Source organism: Coloeus monedula (assembly GCF_965178545.1).
Source record: "Coloeus monedula genome assembly, chromosome: 9".
Classification (NCBI taxonomy): Eukaryota; Metazoa; Chordata; class Aves; order Passeriformes; family Corvidae; genus Coloeus; species Coloeus monedula.
This window is the reverse complement of record NC_138789.1, coordinates 294,619-310,586: the sequence shown is the minus strand read 5'-3', so window position 1 is coordinate 310,586 and position 15,968 is coordinate 294,619. Positions and strand designations below refer to the sequence as shown.

The 15,968-nt window shown below is 45.7% G+C and overlaps 1 protein-coding gene across 1 annotated transcript in view; it reads left to right on the top strand.

Annotated features, from left to right (window-relative positions):
* The window catches only part of XPR1 (xenotropic and polytropic retrovirus receptor 1), a 105,584-nt gene that overhangs the window by 76,970 nt on the left and 12,646 nt on the right, over positions 1–15,968 (top strand). The window contains exons 5-11 of the mRNA XM_082287646.1: positions 1,816–1,965; positions 2,510–2,593; positions 3,057–3,138; positions 5,994–6,181; positions 6,407–6,586; positions 10,778–10,943; positions 12,637–12,828. Of these exons, the coding sequence (XP_082143772.1) occupies positions 1,816–1,965; positions 2,510–2,593; positions 3,057–3,138; positions 5,994–6,181; positions 6,407–6,586; positions 10,778–10,943; positions 12,637–12,828 (1,042 nt within the window). The remainder of the gene's footprint in view (positions 1–1,815; positions 1,966–2,509; positions 2,594–3,056; positions 3,139–5,993; positions 6,182–6,406; positions 6,587–10,777; positions 10,944–12,636; positions 12,829–15,968) is intronic.

The following is a 15,968-nucleotide window of genomic DNA, read 5'->3' as shown; positions in this document are numbered from 1 at the left end:
CTTGCATGTTTGACTTATCAATGATCAAACTTCTGATAGAATTAATTTGTTGATAACAGCAATGTATTATTCTAGAGTGTGTACATACATAAACAATCAATTTATCTGAAATACTGTGTTTTAGGGCAAACAAATGCTGAGAAATTAAGCATGTAATATTTAGTTACTTATTCTGTATATATAAATGCAGTGCATTTATTGGGTGAATAATAGAGGCTGAACCAGTTTTATTAAATTGCCTTGCTGGTGCATTTCCTGATACATATGAGCAAAGATTTTTGAGTCCACTGTTTGATTCTGCTTGATGTTGCATTATATTATTGCCTAAGTTGCACTGTTTGTTGTTTGTGGGGTTTTTTTTTTCCACAAAATGCAGCAGAAATGGAGGTCAGGCTTGGAGAAGGCCCCTTGCCAAACAAAAGCAGCAAGAATAGCAAAATATCAGACTGCATAAATGCTGTTTGTTGTGTTCCCCAGTCCCATCACTGCCTGTTCCTTGTGAGAAGCACTACAGTGACCAACAGTGCTTTTATCGTGCACTTTGGGGCTGCAGAATTTTTGCAGCCAGAGGATGAAATGCCGCTGGAGAGGTTTTAGGGTGCCTGGTACAAACATATCCCATCCAGCCAAGGCACCCCAGAGCTAGGCTGGGATGGCAGATGAAGGGATGTTAGTTCAAGCCATAGAAAGATCTCTGACCAAAATCATCCTTTTGTTGCAGTTTTTCATGTGAAATCGCTGCTCTCCTTGGGGTGGAATGCTGTCTTTTCCAACAGAAAGTAATTAAAGTCTCTTGTCTCCAATAAGGCAGGTCATTAATGCTTTGGCTTCCTGCTCCTGTCTCCCCAGCCTCATTTCCCACCTATATGGGAGAGGTTTGGCATTAAATCACTCTAAGCATAATTACATTGAAAATAATTTCGGTGAGTAGTTGGTGCCTCTCCCCAGGGCATTGGATTTTGCTGTTTTCTCTGAATTTCTTTCGAAGTTGCTCTCTAAGCTTTTTTCAGAAGTGAGTCTTGCCATGGTCACTCTGTGTTTCTGCTGTTGCTTGAATGAGTTATTGAGTTTTTTAAGTGGCACTCCCTGCACAGTGAAATGCAGGATTGCAAATACATGGCGCCACAGCAGTTGCTGCCCTGTGATGACCTTCACCTGTCTCAGGTGCTGTGCATGGGTGTTGAATCAGGGGTCATTACAGCTTGGAAATCAGCAGCTGATTCTTGTTTGCTAGTCTCTGCAGACTGGAGAGTTACATCTCCCACATCTGCAGGCCTAAGCTGGTTTGGCAGTCATTGTGCAACCTACTCAGTGGAAAAAAAAATGCTGCTGTGGGGATGCACTTGTCTGGACTTAATCTGCAGCACTGACAACTTTCATACAAAGATTTCCTTTCTATAATGAGTGTAACTGGAGAACTTATTTTGAAACCAGTGTAAAGTTTAAAGAAGTCAGGAGCTCTGATTTTTCAGAAGGGAAACCCCCTTAAGGGTTACTTGTCTTCAAGGTAGTGTCAGGTCACTTGTTGCATAGAGGAGGAAGGTGGAAGAGGTCTGGCTTCTCAGGGAATAAAAAGGTTTAGGTAGCTCCCTTTTTATGCCCTTGAGTCCCATGTTTTTCATTTTATTTGCAAGGATTATGTATTATTTATGATAAAGTAATAACTCAGAAACTTCCTGACAATAGGTGCAATCATTTTGGTCCTTGTGAATGATTCCTTTCCCGCTAGCACTGGCAAGAGGACCATTTCTCTTTCCTGGGAAATGGCTGGGGTTAAATACCTTTTCCCTTGCGTGTCTTTTCCCTTGTCTGCAGAACCTGAACTTCACCGGCTTCCGCAAGATCCTGAAGAAGCATGACAAGAACCTGGAGACAGCGCGGGGGGCGGAGTGGAGGGTGGCCGAGGTGGAGGTGGCTCCCTTCTACACCTGCAAGAAGATCAACCAGCTTATCTCCGAAACAGAGGTGAAGAGGCTGGCCTGGGCACTGCTCCTCTTCTAGCTAGCAAAAAGTGGGATTTCGGTCACTGCTGGTTTCTGGAAGTGTTCAAGCCCAGGCTGGGTGGAGTTCTCAGCAAATCTGTTCTAGTGGAAGGTGCCCTTGCCTGTGGCGGGGGGTTGGAACAAGATCTTTAGGTCCCTTCCAGCCTAAGCTATTCTATGACACTGTAATTTCTATAGTGTTTTGCCCTCTCTTTATCTTGTATTTGCCACCAAGATGGCTACTAATTGATTGTGAAGTGCCACTGATTTCTGGCACTGGTTACATAAATTTGGGTATGTTCTCTTCAGCTGGTAACTGTTCCCTTGGAAAAGCCTCATGCAGCCTTAACCTCTGCTGTGTAGGAACTTGGTGCAGAATGGTGAGCTTTTCATGTCTTTTAATAAAAAGAATACTGGGCCAGGGCTCACCTGTAACATGGAAAACAACCTTTATTTTTGGTTTTAGTGCATTACCACATGCTTATCATTCAGATGGACTTCAGAGGTGTGTGTCTTTGTCTCCTTAGGAAGTGGTGACCAACGAGTTGGAAGATGGAGACAGACAGAAGGCAATGAAACGTTTGCGTGTTCCACCCTTAGGAGCAGCTCAGGTAAGAGACAAGGGTTGTGGAGCGAAGCTGCTTCTCCAACTTGTCAAGCTGCCAAATCAGATTCAACATCTGAACAAAACAGTGGAAATAATTGGTGTGAGCGTGCGTGGGGCATGGCCACATAATCTGCTTTAGTTCTGGAAGGTTTGGAAATAGGTTACTACTCCTAATGCATGCAGACAAGGTAATGAAGGGAGGAGATAAATGGTAAAAAGAAATTTATGCTAAGAAAAGCATATGCTTAGTGTTTGTGTGGTCTGGAATATTTTTCAGGGGGCACTGAGATGCCCAAGCTCTGTTTCAACGTGGCAATTTTCAGTTTAAAAAACCACACTTCAAGAGCACGAGTGCAATCAGGGATCAGGACCTTGTATTTCTGATTTTAAATTTGCTTTGCAAACTAATCTGACTTTGCTGATAACCTGTTTACCTCACCTTAGTTCTGCCATGACTCTGTTCACAGCCTGTACCAGCCTGGACTACATTCAGGGTCGGATTGTTCTGCGGGTTGTTCATTGCACTGAACGTCACTGTCATACTTTCAGGTGGGTATCCTGCCATGCCTCACTTTGGGTGCATTCTCATCTCTTAGGGAGGGCCTGGACCTGGATGTTCTGGCTTAAATCAGTCGTATCACACTGGTGTGAATTACTCGTTCTGCTCAGCTGTAGGTTGTGGCTTTTCTCGTGTTATATATATATATATGTGATTTTTGAACACAAAAATCCTTTTCTCCTCGTTTCCTCCTTATTTTTGGAGGGATATTCTGAGGGTGCAATATCTATGTGTAAAAAGAGATTTTTGTTATCATTCTGTGAACGCACAGCCCATGCCCACCTTGAGACAGGTGCTTGTAGGACTTGAGCTTTGCGTGGCATTGACTCCCCAAAGAGAAGACTACCAGATGCAGAGCCATGTAACCACATGCCACTCGGGGTGGAAATCGGGAATTCATGTGGAAATTCCTAGGATTTCAATGCCTGGAGTCTGTTAATTGAATTAATTGAATTAATTGACTTTTTCTTATTGGCAGAGGTTGGCAAGATTGTTTAAAAGCTACAATAAACGATTGCATCTCTCAGGCCCTGGCTTTATTCTGCTTTGTGCCCTCTGAGTTTGGCCCCTGATTAGAGCTGGAGCCACGTTAGTGCTGCAGATCCAGACACAGAGCTTAATCACAAGCGGCTTTACTAATTGTGTGTGTGATTTCTGCAGTGTTGTAACTTGCTTAAGCAGTACAAAGGAAAAGGCTTAACAAATCAACTTAGGAGCTCTTGCATTAGGGAAAGCCCATGTCTGTGTTTTTATGACTTAAAAGAATTTTTAATCGGATGTTTCTGTAATTGGATCCAGCCATCTCTTGGGATAAAATGCCTCTGTTTGAGGAGCTCTTTGCAGAGCTTCCCATTTGGTCTTCCCATGGTAGAGGCATGAAGTTGACCCATCTGCATGAAGGGGCTGTTTAATGTGTAGAAACTGCTCTTTATTCATCGTTTCTGCTACTTTAATGTTTGATCTCTGTGTGAGATGCAAATATGATTGAAGTTGTGTTTGCTTTCCCTCTCGGTGCTAAGAATGAAAAAGTGACGCAGTTGTGAGAAGGAATTCATAAAAATGATTGTATCTCCAAAGCAGGAGTGGTAATAACGCAGTGTGGGTAATAGGTGTGTTGTATCAGCAGGCATGATCTGATGGCTGAACACTACTGCAGATATTGGGCAAAAACCTGGATTCCAGGTGCAAAGTGTTTGTTTTTAATTGGGTCATACTCTGCTACCCTCTCAGCTGCTTTTCCCAAATTGTTTCTGTGATTTGATCAGCTGAGAGAGGATTTTAGTGTTTAGTGTGGAGAATTTGTGGAACAGCATCAGAGCATGGCTTCTGTCAGTAACACAGTTCTCTACTGCCTGATTTGAAAACTAGAGCAGCAGCATTTTACAGAGGTGAGTTCATCATCACTTGGGGTCTGTTCAAGGCTGCAAAGCTGCAGGTGGGTCCCAGGAGGGTGTCACCCTCAAGAGGGCAAATTTTGAGGCTTCACTGTTTCTGCATGGTCCTCCCTAGGTGCCAAGCTAGTGTGTGAGGTTGGAATTTCACAGAAATGTGCATTTGCTTTATTAACCAGGAACCTGCAAGGTTTCATGCAAAATCTCAGGCCCTTGCTGCGGACCTGCTCTTGTTTGAGAGTTAGGCTACCACTGAACTTGTCACCAGGGATATTTTCACTTCTCAGTCAGTGTTTTTGGGGCTACTCTGCCCTGTTTGGAGTTTTGACCAGATGGCCCACTGTGGTTCCTTCCAGCTGTACCCATTTTGTGATTTCCCTTAGTTTTCAGGTAAAAATTTGAAAATCTGCTTTTACAATTCCACACTTGAGACTCATTTCTTTCAGCTTCTTTGGGGGTGTGTCATTTCTGTCCAAAAGCTGACTCTGTTTTGCCTAAATCCAAGAGTCTAAGCTTTAAATTCAAAGCAACAGTTCTGGAGCCATTGTTCCTTGCACAGCTTTTTCTCCATACGTTATGTGGTATAAAGTATGAAATCCCTATGGATTTGCTTTCTCTGAAAAAAAGTTTGAAAAACTGGAGTCTGTAATTTAGGCAGGTCTGTGGGAATAAATTCTCAGCTTCAGTTCTGTAAAGTGCATGTTCTTTCTTTTATCCCTCTTAAAAAGCATGCGGGTGAGAAACTCTCAATGAACCTAAAATTGAGGGTTGAATAACTGTATTTTCTCATAAAGCCTGTGTCTAGTGACCAGGGGAGACAGCCCTTTGCAAAGAGGTTTATGCTGGAGAAAGCTGGTGCTGTACGAGGCTGTTCATCGTTTGAAATGAAGCACTTTTGTTTCCAAAGCCCCGAAGCCTGAACAAAGGAAGCAACAGGCTTTCCAGCGCTGCTGCCCTGTGCTGGAGTTTCTCCTTGGGCGCGGCTGGGTGTTGTATGGCTGGCTATGAATATGTATTGCATTGCAATTGTACTGAGTTGGGTGATTAGGTGGGTTTAGCATTGTTTTAAACGCTGTAAATGGTTCCTTTTGGTTTTGTGGGGAAGCTGAAGTGTTTGTGTATCTGTCTGTTGGGATTTCATCTCTATTAAACCAGAATATTTAAGTGTCTCTAGTCAGATTTATGCTGGCACTGTCCCTTGTGCCTGTAGTGTGAGGCAGGGACGCTGCTAATGATTCGATTACAGCAGCTGGAAAGGGAATTTTCCCCAGCATACTCCTAAATCCTCTGACAGGCTAGGCAAAAAGTCCTCCACTCGCTGGAATAGGCAGTTGTGTACATGTGTACCCTGTTTTCTCAGGGTACATCCAACCATCCGAGAACCAGGATAAAGCCTAGCTTTGTGACATGGCCTCTGCTATCCCTAAAGTCCTTCCTGTTTCTGTCCTTGCCAGGTGTGGCTTTTATAGACGGACCAAATGTGTGGCCACTGGTGAGAATCTATCGAGGTGGCTTTCTCCTGATAGAATTCCTCTTTCTCCTGGGTATCAACACGTACGGCTGGAGACAGGCTGGAGTCAACCACGTCCTCATCTTCGAACTCAATCCCCGCAGCAACTTGTCCCATCAACATCTCTTTGAGGTGAGAGGAGGGATCGGAGGAGTGGCTGAGCCGTGCTGCAGATCAGCAGGAGAAATCCTGTGCTGTTTCCTGGCAAGGACTCCTAATACAATCAGAAGAGGAAGTTGCTGAAGTCTGATTAGATTACAGGATTGAGCACTGCTCTCCCTTTTCTTCTAATGAGAATACATTGTAGGTTTTGGGGCTGTGTTTTCATTAGGTGTCTGTGTGGTTTTTTCCCTGCAGATTGCTGGTTTCCTGGGCGTTTTGTGGTGCCTGAGCCTGCTGGCATGTATATATGGTAAATTCACCTACATCCCTATGCAGGTGAACCCACTCATCTTGTACGGCTTCATGTTGCTTTTTCTCATCAACCCTACCAAAACCTTATATTACAAGTCCCGTTTCTGGCTGCTCAAACTATTGGTAAGCGTCAAACCTGCTTTAAATAAATAACTTTTTTTTAATGCTGTGGCTGAGCAGTAGCTGTGAAGTGTATGCAAGTGTCACTAACCCACAGGAAGGGGATGCTGGGGGATGCTTATACCACTGTGATTTTTAGAGCAGACCTGATCAGGTGTTGACTGCAGATAGTTTTTGAGGATGGGTTTGCAGAAGCATATTCTGCTTCCTGTACCAGTTGACTTGTTAACCTTCCTACAGACAGCTGCTTACAAACTTTTGCATGTCTGGAAACCCTTGGGTATCCTTGCTTGTTTATTCCTTAACCCAATGAAACAGTTTGATTAGAGGTGCAGTGCTCTAAGGCGAGGCTGCATGGGTGCTCCTCAGCCCAGACTGGGATAGTGCCAACGCTGAGAGGGTTCACTGACAGAGGGAAAACCTTTGAAAAAGCTACTGCTTATAAAATTATGGTCATGGGTGGGGCTTTTTTCCCAACAAATCTGTTTGTGCTCTTAAACAAACTCTTTATTTGAGACCGAGCTCTTTATTTTCCTGTAAGATAAGTCTGGTAAATTCAATGTAAATATGTGTGCTGCTCCAGTGTCCCAGTTATAGGTGGGAGCTCTGGAAGAACACTTTTCAGACTTGCTGGGTGACTCATGAGTTTCTTCCCAAATGGCTGTTTCACATGTTCATCCCCACCCTGTGCACCCTTTTAAATTGGCTTTAATCAAGTCGGTTCCCCTGGTACCTTATCCTTGCTGGCACTGCTCTGAGAGCTTTGGGCAGAAGAGGGTTTGGCTGGCTGGTTTTCTTCATAGAATCATTTTAATGCCAATTTAAAGAACTAACTTCATCTGGAACACGGCAAAGATGAGACACAGCATCATGCTTTGAGGAGGTGAGTGCAGGTATACACACAGTGCATTAACCTCTGTGTGCTCACCTCAGTTATTTGATTTGCTGGCTTGCTGCTATTCCAGCTTCTTCCTTTGTGCCTTCCAGCACTCAGCCATCCCTCACAGAGGTACCTTTAGTCCCAAGCCTCATTAGCCTGACTGCTGTCCCCTGGTGTGAGGGGAAGCACTGGATGTGCTTTAACCACATAAGCAATATCTGTGCTAATTTACCTTCATATCTTGCCTGGGTGAGATTCTCCATCTCCATAGAGCTGTTAGGCTGTTTGCAGCTCCTGCCCTGTCCCAGTGATCTCCAGACTACCCTGCAGTCTGAGACAGAGTTGTAGGATCGCAGAATGGCCTGAGTTGGAAGGGATCTTAAAGATCATTGAGTTCCAACCCCTCTGGCACAGGCAGGGACACCTTCCACAATCCCAGGTTGCTTTGAGCCCCATCCAGCCTGACCTTGGACACTTCCAGGGATGGGGCAGCCACAGCTTCTCTGGGCAACCTGTGCCAGGACCTCACCACCCTCACAGGGAAGAATTTCTTCCCAGTATCTAATCTACACCTACTCTCCATCAGTTCTAAGCTTGTCACTAAGTGCCCTTGTAACAGTCTCTCTCCATCAAACCAGAATCATGGAATACCTGGAGGTGGAAGGGACCCATAAGGTTCACTGAGTACCTTGAGTGTGCAGAGGCCAATTCGTGCCAAGGTCTCCTAGGGGAAAAAAATCTTCATCAAAATGCAAGATCTCCTTAATGGTGGGAAATGACATGGTACTCGTGTGCATTATGTGGAAGGAGGAAGGGGAAAGAAGAGGCCAGACCACATAAAAGAGCACCTTTTACTGTGTGTACTTGACCAGCTGCGTGTATTTTATTCCTCCATGCAGCAGCCAGTAGCTCTCTGGGTGAAAGGAGGTTTAAATAGTACAAGTCTTAGAACTGTGCTGCTCACACAAAATTATGTTTGGTGAGCATTTTTCTTCACATGCTTCGTATGTTTCATTTCCAGCCAAAACAAAATCTGACATATCAGGTGTAGCAGAGCATTACTGGCACCTCCAGGTTTTCTGGAACCAAATCAGTGGCCTACTTGAGTGTGCTGCAGCATTTCCTCATGGGTCTGGGAGGCTTCCTGCCTGCACCTGTGATCAACATCAACTGCTTGTTGAGGGTGGGATCTCTTGTGCTAATCCCTGAAGGATGGCGATTTACATCAGAATTGATCTTCCTCTGAGTGAAAAAAGTTATTTAGCCTGTAGTAAAGTCTAATTCCCCTGAGAGGCTCTTCTTTCTTGCCTGTGTGCTTAGGTGAGCATTCTTTGTGCCTTTGCTGCCAGATGAGAAGCCCCTGAGTGCCCTTGTGAGGGCTGGGGAGAGCAGCTCGCCGGGAGGAATCAGATCTGAGCACAGGGAATGGCCCAGTGTCGCCGTGCCCATGCTCTCCGCAGGAGCTGGGTGGCCACAAGTGCAGGGAGCCTGTCTGTGAGAGGTGAAAAGCTAGCAAGTGTTCAGCTCAGATATCTGGCATCTCAGCACCTGTTAAAAGTGCAGGGATCAGCACCAGGAAGCCTGTGCTCAGGCTGTGGAATTGTTGAGAGAGAATTGCAACTGGTTGTTGAAACTGAGGTGCAACTGCAGCTTCTGGTATTCTCTGCCTTTGTCCTTGCCTGGGGGATGTTGCAGATGCTTCTCGGCTGGGAAGTGAGGAGGTGGCTGTGGTACCTCCACCACCAGCACACCCTGGGATCTGGGCTGCAGCCCCAGCTGTGCCTGAGCAGCAGCCAGAAGCCACAGTGCCTGGCACATGGCACTGGGAGGGGTCAGATGGCAGCTCTGGTTCTGGAGGACAGGTGACTCGGATGCCAGTGCCAGATATGTCCTGGATCTATCTGTTCACTCCTCCTCAGCTGTAACCTTTAGGTGGAAAACTTTTACTCTCTTATTAGTTTTATGCTGTCACCTGGCAGTGCTGAAGTACCTCTCCCTAAACTAAGTAACAACAAGAATATTATTATTTCTTCTTTTCTTTTCTTTTTTTTTGGGGGGGAGATCTGTCTGTAAAGCTATTTTCACATTGCAGTTGCTTAGCTGGTTTTGTTCGGGGACAAAACAATGGTCTGTGATGAACCAGATAAAGATAGTATCAGGGAGTGTTGGGAAAAGGCAGGAAAGATAAGGGAAGGCTGGCATGGTCTTTGACCTCTGCAGAAGCTGTTGTGCAGCTGGGCACCCTTGAAGACAGTCCTCCCTAAAGGCTGGCCCTGTTTGACCCGTGGGAATAGGTGCCATCCAGCATGAGCACGGAGCCTTCTGGGTCAAGATCCATATCTGCTTTATCCCACTAGCCCTATTTGAAAGTTTAGGACCAGAGCCTTAAGTCTGCATTACAGGCTGATGGGAATGTGTCAGTCCTTTCCTGGGTGTCTGGAGCTGTGCACCCTTCAGGGTAGTAAGGAGAGCAGTATAAAAGATCAGTGTTAGCCTGTGCTTTCATTAATTTAAAGGCTCATAAATCCCAGAATGACCGGATGGCGCGGGTGCCGTCTCTGTGAGAAATTGGCCATTAGTAACTATAACTAACCGGGTAGGGAGAGGGGTAATCAAAGGTAATGGAGCAGAAAACTGTCTGCTTTGGAAGCAGCAAAACTGCTGTTCAGGCTTAGAGGGAAAGTGGACTGGGATTGAGGGGGAGTCCAACTGACAGGCAATAGGATTTTCTCTGCCCTTTCTTTAACCCTCTTCCTGCTTGGAGGCATTGGCAGACCCAGTAACAATCCTCACTTTCACAACTTCTAACACCAAAGAACAACTCGTGAGTTAAGGAAACCAAGGCATGACCAGACTAATGGCTGTGCTGAAGGTCTAAATCCAGCTGACATTAAGTGTGAGGGGGAAGGTAAGTGTGGAAGATGTCAATAGACACGATGTAAGTGCCTGAAGGAAAGTGCTGATCAAAGTGAGGGGCAAGGAGAGAAATGGAGCTGTGTAGACCTCTTAAATGGAGCCTGGGAGTTTCTGGGAAAGAGCTTGGTTTGAGGAGACTGGCCTGTTCTGCCAATAAAAAACAAAAGGCTGGGGGGGCCCAGGAATAGATGCATGCAGGAGGAGGAAAGCAGGCGTGTTCTTTGTACTAATAGTGAGGAGACAGTTATCCTTTTTTGTCAGCAGGAGCAAAGGGTCAGCAATAAATCTTCAAGCGTTTCTGTTATTTCCATATTTGTTCAGTTCTGTGATGTCCGTCCACTGCATTTGGATGCCTTTGACACAGCCATGAATTATTCCTGCTCTGTTTTTCCTGACAGTTTCGAGTGTTCACTGCTCCCTTCCACAAGGTAGGCTTCGCAGATTTCTGGCTGGCTGATCAGCTCAACAGCCTGGTTGTGATACTTATGGATTTGGAATACATGATCTGCTTCTACAGCTTTGAGGTCCAGTGGGAGGACAATGCTGGACTTCTGGCAGATACAGGTAGAGTAACGCCAATGACCCCTGTGATGTGGTCAAAATGACCTGAAAAGCACTGAGCCAGGCTACTTCCTAATTGTCTGTTTTAAGAGGGTTATTAATGGTGTACAGGAAACTAAAATAATTGGCATTTCTTGTAAACATGGCATTAGGGAGATTCGCCCCTTTCTTCCTTCCATCCAGAGAAATGGAATTTCACATCAGTGTTCATTTCCTAATCCAGTCATTCGGCCCGACGTGTATATCCATCAAAGAATTTAGACACAGCGCTTCTGATTGGAAAGAGAAATCCATTTTCCTGGCATTGTTGCTTTATTTCACAGTAGCTTAACCATGTATTTGCCTTTAGCCTCTTCCTGTTGCTCATCATGAGAGTCCTGAGCTTGTTAAGCACAGTTTTCTGTGCTGTAGCCTGGTTCTTACGGGCTCCATCACAGTACCCTGAAGCAAGAGAGGATGGAGAAGCTCCTTAGTGCCACCTCTTATTCACTTTGAGTTGATGCTGTGCTGCCAGGGTTGTCCATGCTCTGTCTTCTTTTCTAGCCAGAAGGAGCACAGAGCTGGAATGTGAATTTTGACTTTGGCCTTCCCGGTGGCAAAACATTACCTGTCTCCTCACGGGTGGGGCTGTTGACTTTCTGATTTAAGCAGTGACTGCTGGCAAATCGTATTGTCTGATGGCTTTGACACTTGCTGAGAGAATTTGCTGTATGCTTCAATAAGCATCAGTGTTCACTTTGTTCTTCCAATCTGTCTGATATTCCCCTTCATTTTAAAAGACAGTGTTGCGAGTAGCTAAATATTTACTTATTAAAAATAAAATTAAAATACATAAAGCAACTGTGTGCATAACAGTTTGTCCTCTTCCAATCTGAGCAGTGGAATGATCACACAGTGTTTTGGGATAAATATCAGCTAATAACGTGTCTCCCTTAGCGTGAATAAGAAACAAATGAATGTTAGGCAGGGGGGTGTTTGGTTTAGATGTGCTGAGTCAGACAGCAGAAGAATATGGAGATCTTGGGGGGTTCCAGGAAAAGCTGAGGGATTCCTGGCTATTACCTCAATGAAAAAAAGGCTTTCAAACATGGAGGGGGGGGACACAATGGCATGGTGGTGCAGTTGCTTCTCATCCCAGTTTTTGACACCAGACTGTGCCTTGGCTTCGCTTTTTAAAAAACAAAGCGAGAAACGCCAAGCCCAGTCCCATACTGAAATACGTTTTTTCCTATTACAATGCACAAGAAAACCAGGTCAAGGACATCTTGGGCAAAGTAGCCTTTTAGAGCTGTCCTGCAGAGTTTCTAAGTGCTCTCCCATTTATGCACAAAAATCCAATGTTGAAGGCCTTTTGTAATTCCATCCTTAATTTGATTATTCACAGTACTGCCAGCAGCACTGAGCACGTTTAAAAATAGATGATTTCTAATCCTGCATGTTAGTTATATTGGCAGGACTGAGGGAGTTAGAGGGTGATCTGTCTGGATGTTTTATTGATGTCGTGTCACCTGAATACCTCCAAGACGGAATATTGTGCTTCAGGGTACTTTGGGTTTCCTGCTGTTTGTGTGCCTCCGTACCCGGTGTTGATGGGGAATCGCTGCCATAAAGTGATATTGCAGACAGGAAGACACTAGAAGTTCTTAAACTTACTAACTCCCTGTCTGAACAGCTTTAACTCCTGTTTTTCTTGCAGATAATCAGATTTGTAACAGCTACTCCTACGGAGTGAGAGCGGTTGTCCAGTGCATCCCTGCTTGGTTGCGATTCATCCAGTGCCTGCGCCGTTACCGTGATAACAAACGGGCCTTTCATCTGGTTAACGCTGGAAAATATTCCACCACCTTCTTCGTGGTGACATTTGCAGCCCTCTACAGCACTCACAAAGGTATTGGTGATTTTGGAGAATCCTTTGCAGCTCCTGGGATTTGCTTTTTGCGTTAGAGAAAGCTCAGAATCTGGCATCCCGCTGAAGCGTGAGCTGCTCGTGTTTTGGCACCTGTGAAACATCTCTGGGGAAGGGCAGGGGCCTTCCCAGCTTGTAAAGAGTGCCTTAAGATCTTATTTTAGGTGGTTTTCACATCCCTGGTCTGCTTAGTATTGCACTTAGGGAGCGTGGGAGGGAATTTTTAGGTTTCTCTTTTGAAAGGAGCAAACTGAAATACCTGTCAGGTTTTGCTGTGAAGGGAGGTGAATGGGAGGGAGATGTATGAGGAAAGGGATAGCACAGGAAATACTTCGTTAGCATTCATGAATATTTAACCTGGATCGTCTAAATAATCAGTCCATCATTCCTAAATGTGGAGGCATGTGCACAGTGCCAGGAAAAAAATGCTCTCTTTGATTTTCCTGTGTGATTCTATCCATGTTTTTTCTGCAGCTGGTAAGGAGTTGTTTCCAATCCATTTAACTGCAGATTGAGCTCTGATCCCTGAAGTTCCTCATCTCCCTGGAAACGACAATTACTCGATTCTACTCTTGTTCTGAAGGAAAAAGCTTTTAGTTTCTGCACTTCAGGCAGTCACCCTGCCTTTCATTGTTCTGAAGCCCTAAAAGCTGTATTCTTTCATTTGAGAATATCTCCCTTCTATATATCCAGAAATTAGCAACCGCACACAGTCGTGAGCAATTACTTACCCTGGAATATTCCTGTGGTGAGGCAGGAGAAGTGTTGAAGGCATGATTCTAGTTAACATGCTGGGTTTTTCGGAGGGGTGGCAGGGTTGTTAGAAGCCTTCCCCTGGCCAAGAAATGTCTGTGTTGACGTAGCTGGGCCTGGAGTCACACTGATGATGTTCATCAGGCCTCGCATTTTAACGTCAGGGAGGGGCAGTGGCCCGAGCTGGCTGAAGGCTGGGAACTGGGCTCTGTCTCCAGGGGTACACAGAGAGCTGGTGTGGGAGCATCCTCCAGGAGCATCCCCTCGCATCTCCCCCTCGCTGCCGTGTCCCCAGAGCCCGTTCCCTTTTAACTGGCTCACTCAGTGGCGTTCTGCAGCCCTGCAGTCCAGTTAGTCACCCCTGCCAGAGCTGGGATGAGACACAGATGGATTGCCTAGCTTCCTAGTCACTGCTTGTATCTTCTGTAGCCAGAGCTGCTCTGGGGAGGCTGACTAATGCTTCTGCTTCCCTCGGGGGACATACTGCCAGAGCCTTCAGTTGGGGTAGGGCCGGAACCAAGAGGAAAACCGGCCTCTGTCAAAATGTCCTGTTGAAGAGTTTGACCTCTTTCCACTGCCCTTGAAGTTTCTCATCTGTGCCAGCGTTGCTACTACCCCTGTTCTGGTCACTGCCACACATGACTGGTGTCCCCTTTCCCAGCCTGGCAGGGAGTGGGCTGTAATGAGGTGTTTATGAGCCTTGTCCCAAGTGCTGTGAGATGTTCCTGACTCCCAGCTTTTGTCTGTCCGGTTTTGTCAGTGGGAGTCAATGGCATGTAGCTGTCGGTGTTGTACAAAAAAAATTTGGAAGCTTTGTGGCCTTTGGAAATTACATGTTAGCACAGATTTGTAAATGTCACTGTGCTGGGCTTTTCAGAGGGCTGCCTAAAGCCCTTGGCATGTCCCCTCAGCCCTGTAAGCCTGTTCTCATCCTGCCATAAATGCACTTTCTAGTGTGCTGTACCTGTTAAGGAGCCAATTTTATTGAAGTGCTTTACATAGATCCCCAGTTTGTCTGGAACTTGGAATCAGATGGCTTATCATGCAAGTTGTTTTAATGCTACTGTTGAAAATAGATGTGCTGCTTGCCCACACCTCTGTGTCTGCCCAAGGATAGCAAACACCCATCTCTTACCTACTAAACATCTGTTGGGGGAGCTGTGTGCTCTTCAGAAAGCGCTGCCCAAAACAGGTGTCAAATTGGTGAGGATCCTTGCTCCTCAGACCTGCTCTAAATTTCAGTAACAGACCTATTAATTGCTGTGGTATCAGGAGTTTTATTTAAACAGTCCCCCATGCCTGTGCTTGCAAGCCTATGACTTACACCTCTGGAATGACAGCTTTTGGCTGCCAGGAGAAGAGGGTAATCCATGGCCTTTCCTTGGGAGGTCAGGTAATGGACACCAGTGCCTGTTCTCCACTTGGGAGACCTGGGGACGTCACAGCCCTCTGGGAAGTCTCATCTTCCTCCCTTCATTTGAACACTGGACAATTTGTAGCTGCTCTGCAGGTTTTAGCTTGTGCCTGCCAGCGGTGTGAAGACAGACTGTGTGGCTGGGAGGGTTTGCTGATGTGGAAAGCAGCTAATTCATACACAGTGCACTGACAGCTCTCTGTGTTTTCCTGTGCTTGCTGCTGGAAAACAACTTGAACTAAACAAATATACAAATGCCACCTTATTATGTTTAAGTGATGTTTCTGTTCTAGTCTTGCATGGTATTCCCTACTCCAAACCTCCAGCAGTGAAGGTTCCCCCCAAGCAGCACCATGTATACTGTGGGGTCTTGACAAACGTCTGTTTCCCCAAAATATCCCTGTCTAATAATTCATACTGCTCAGGCAGTGCATAATTCCGATTCTTTCTTCCCTCAGAGCAGCCATTTCTTTACTTTCCTTCCCTTGGATTTAGATGCAGGGTGCAATTTTCTCTGCTAATTGCAGTTTGAATGTCAGACCGCTAAGATAGCAAAGTGAATTCTGTTCGATTTTTGCTCTGAAACTTGCAATCCTGTTGCTCTGGGACCAGACCAGTTTTACAGGGGTGGCTCCAAGGTGTCATCTTGATATTCAGGTATCACTGGGATTAGTGAAGCAGAAGGGAGAGGAGCTACCCCAGAACATAAGACTGGAGCAAGCAGTGGTGGTGTAGACAAGTGCTGACTCCAGCACGGCTCACAAACACAGCCACGTTTCAGGGGCGACAGCAACAACACAAGGACAACTGTTGCTGAGCTCCCAGAGGAGGAATTCTCAGTATTTTTATATCTCCCAAAGGAATGGGAAGCAAAGGCTGTGTTCTGTAAATATGGTGCTTCGGGGTGTGTTTGCTTAGGCAAATAAGGCATGGCTGTAACTCGAAGCTACCTGGC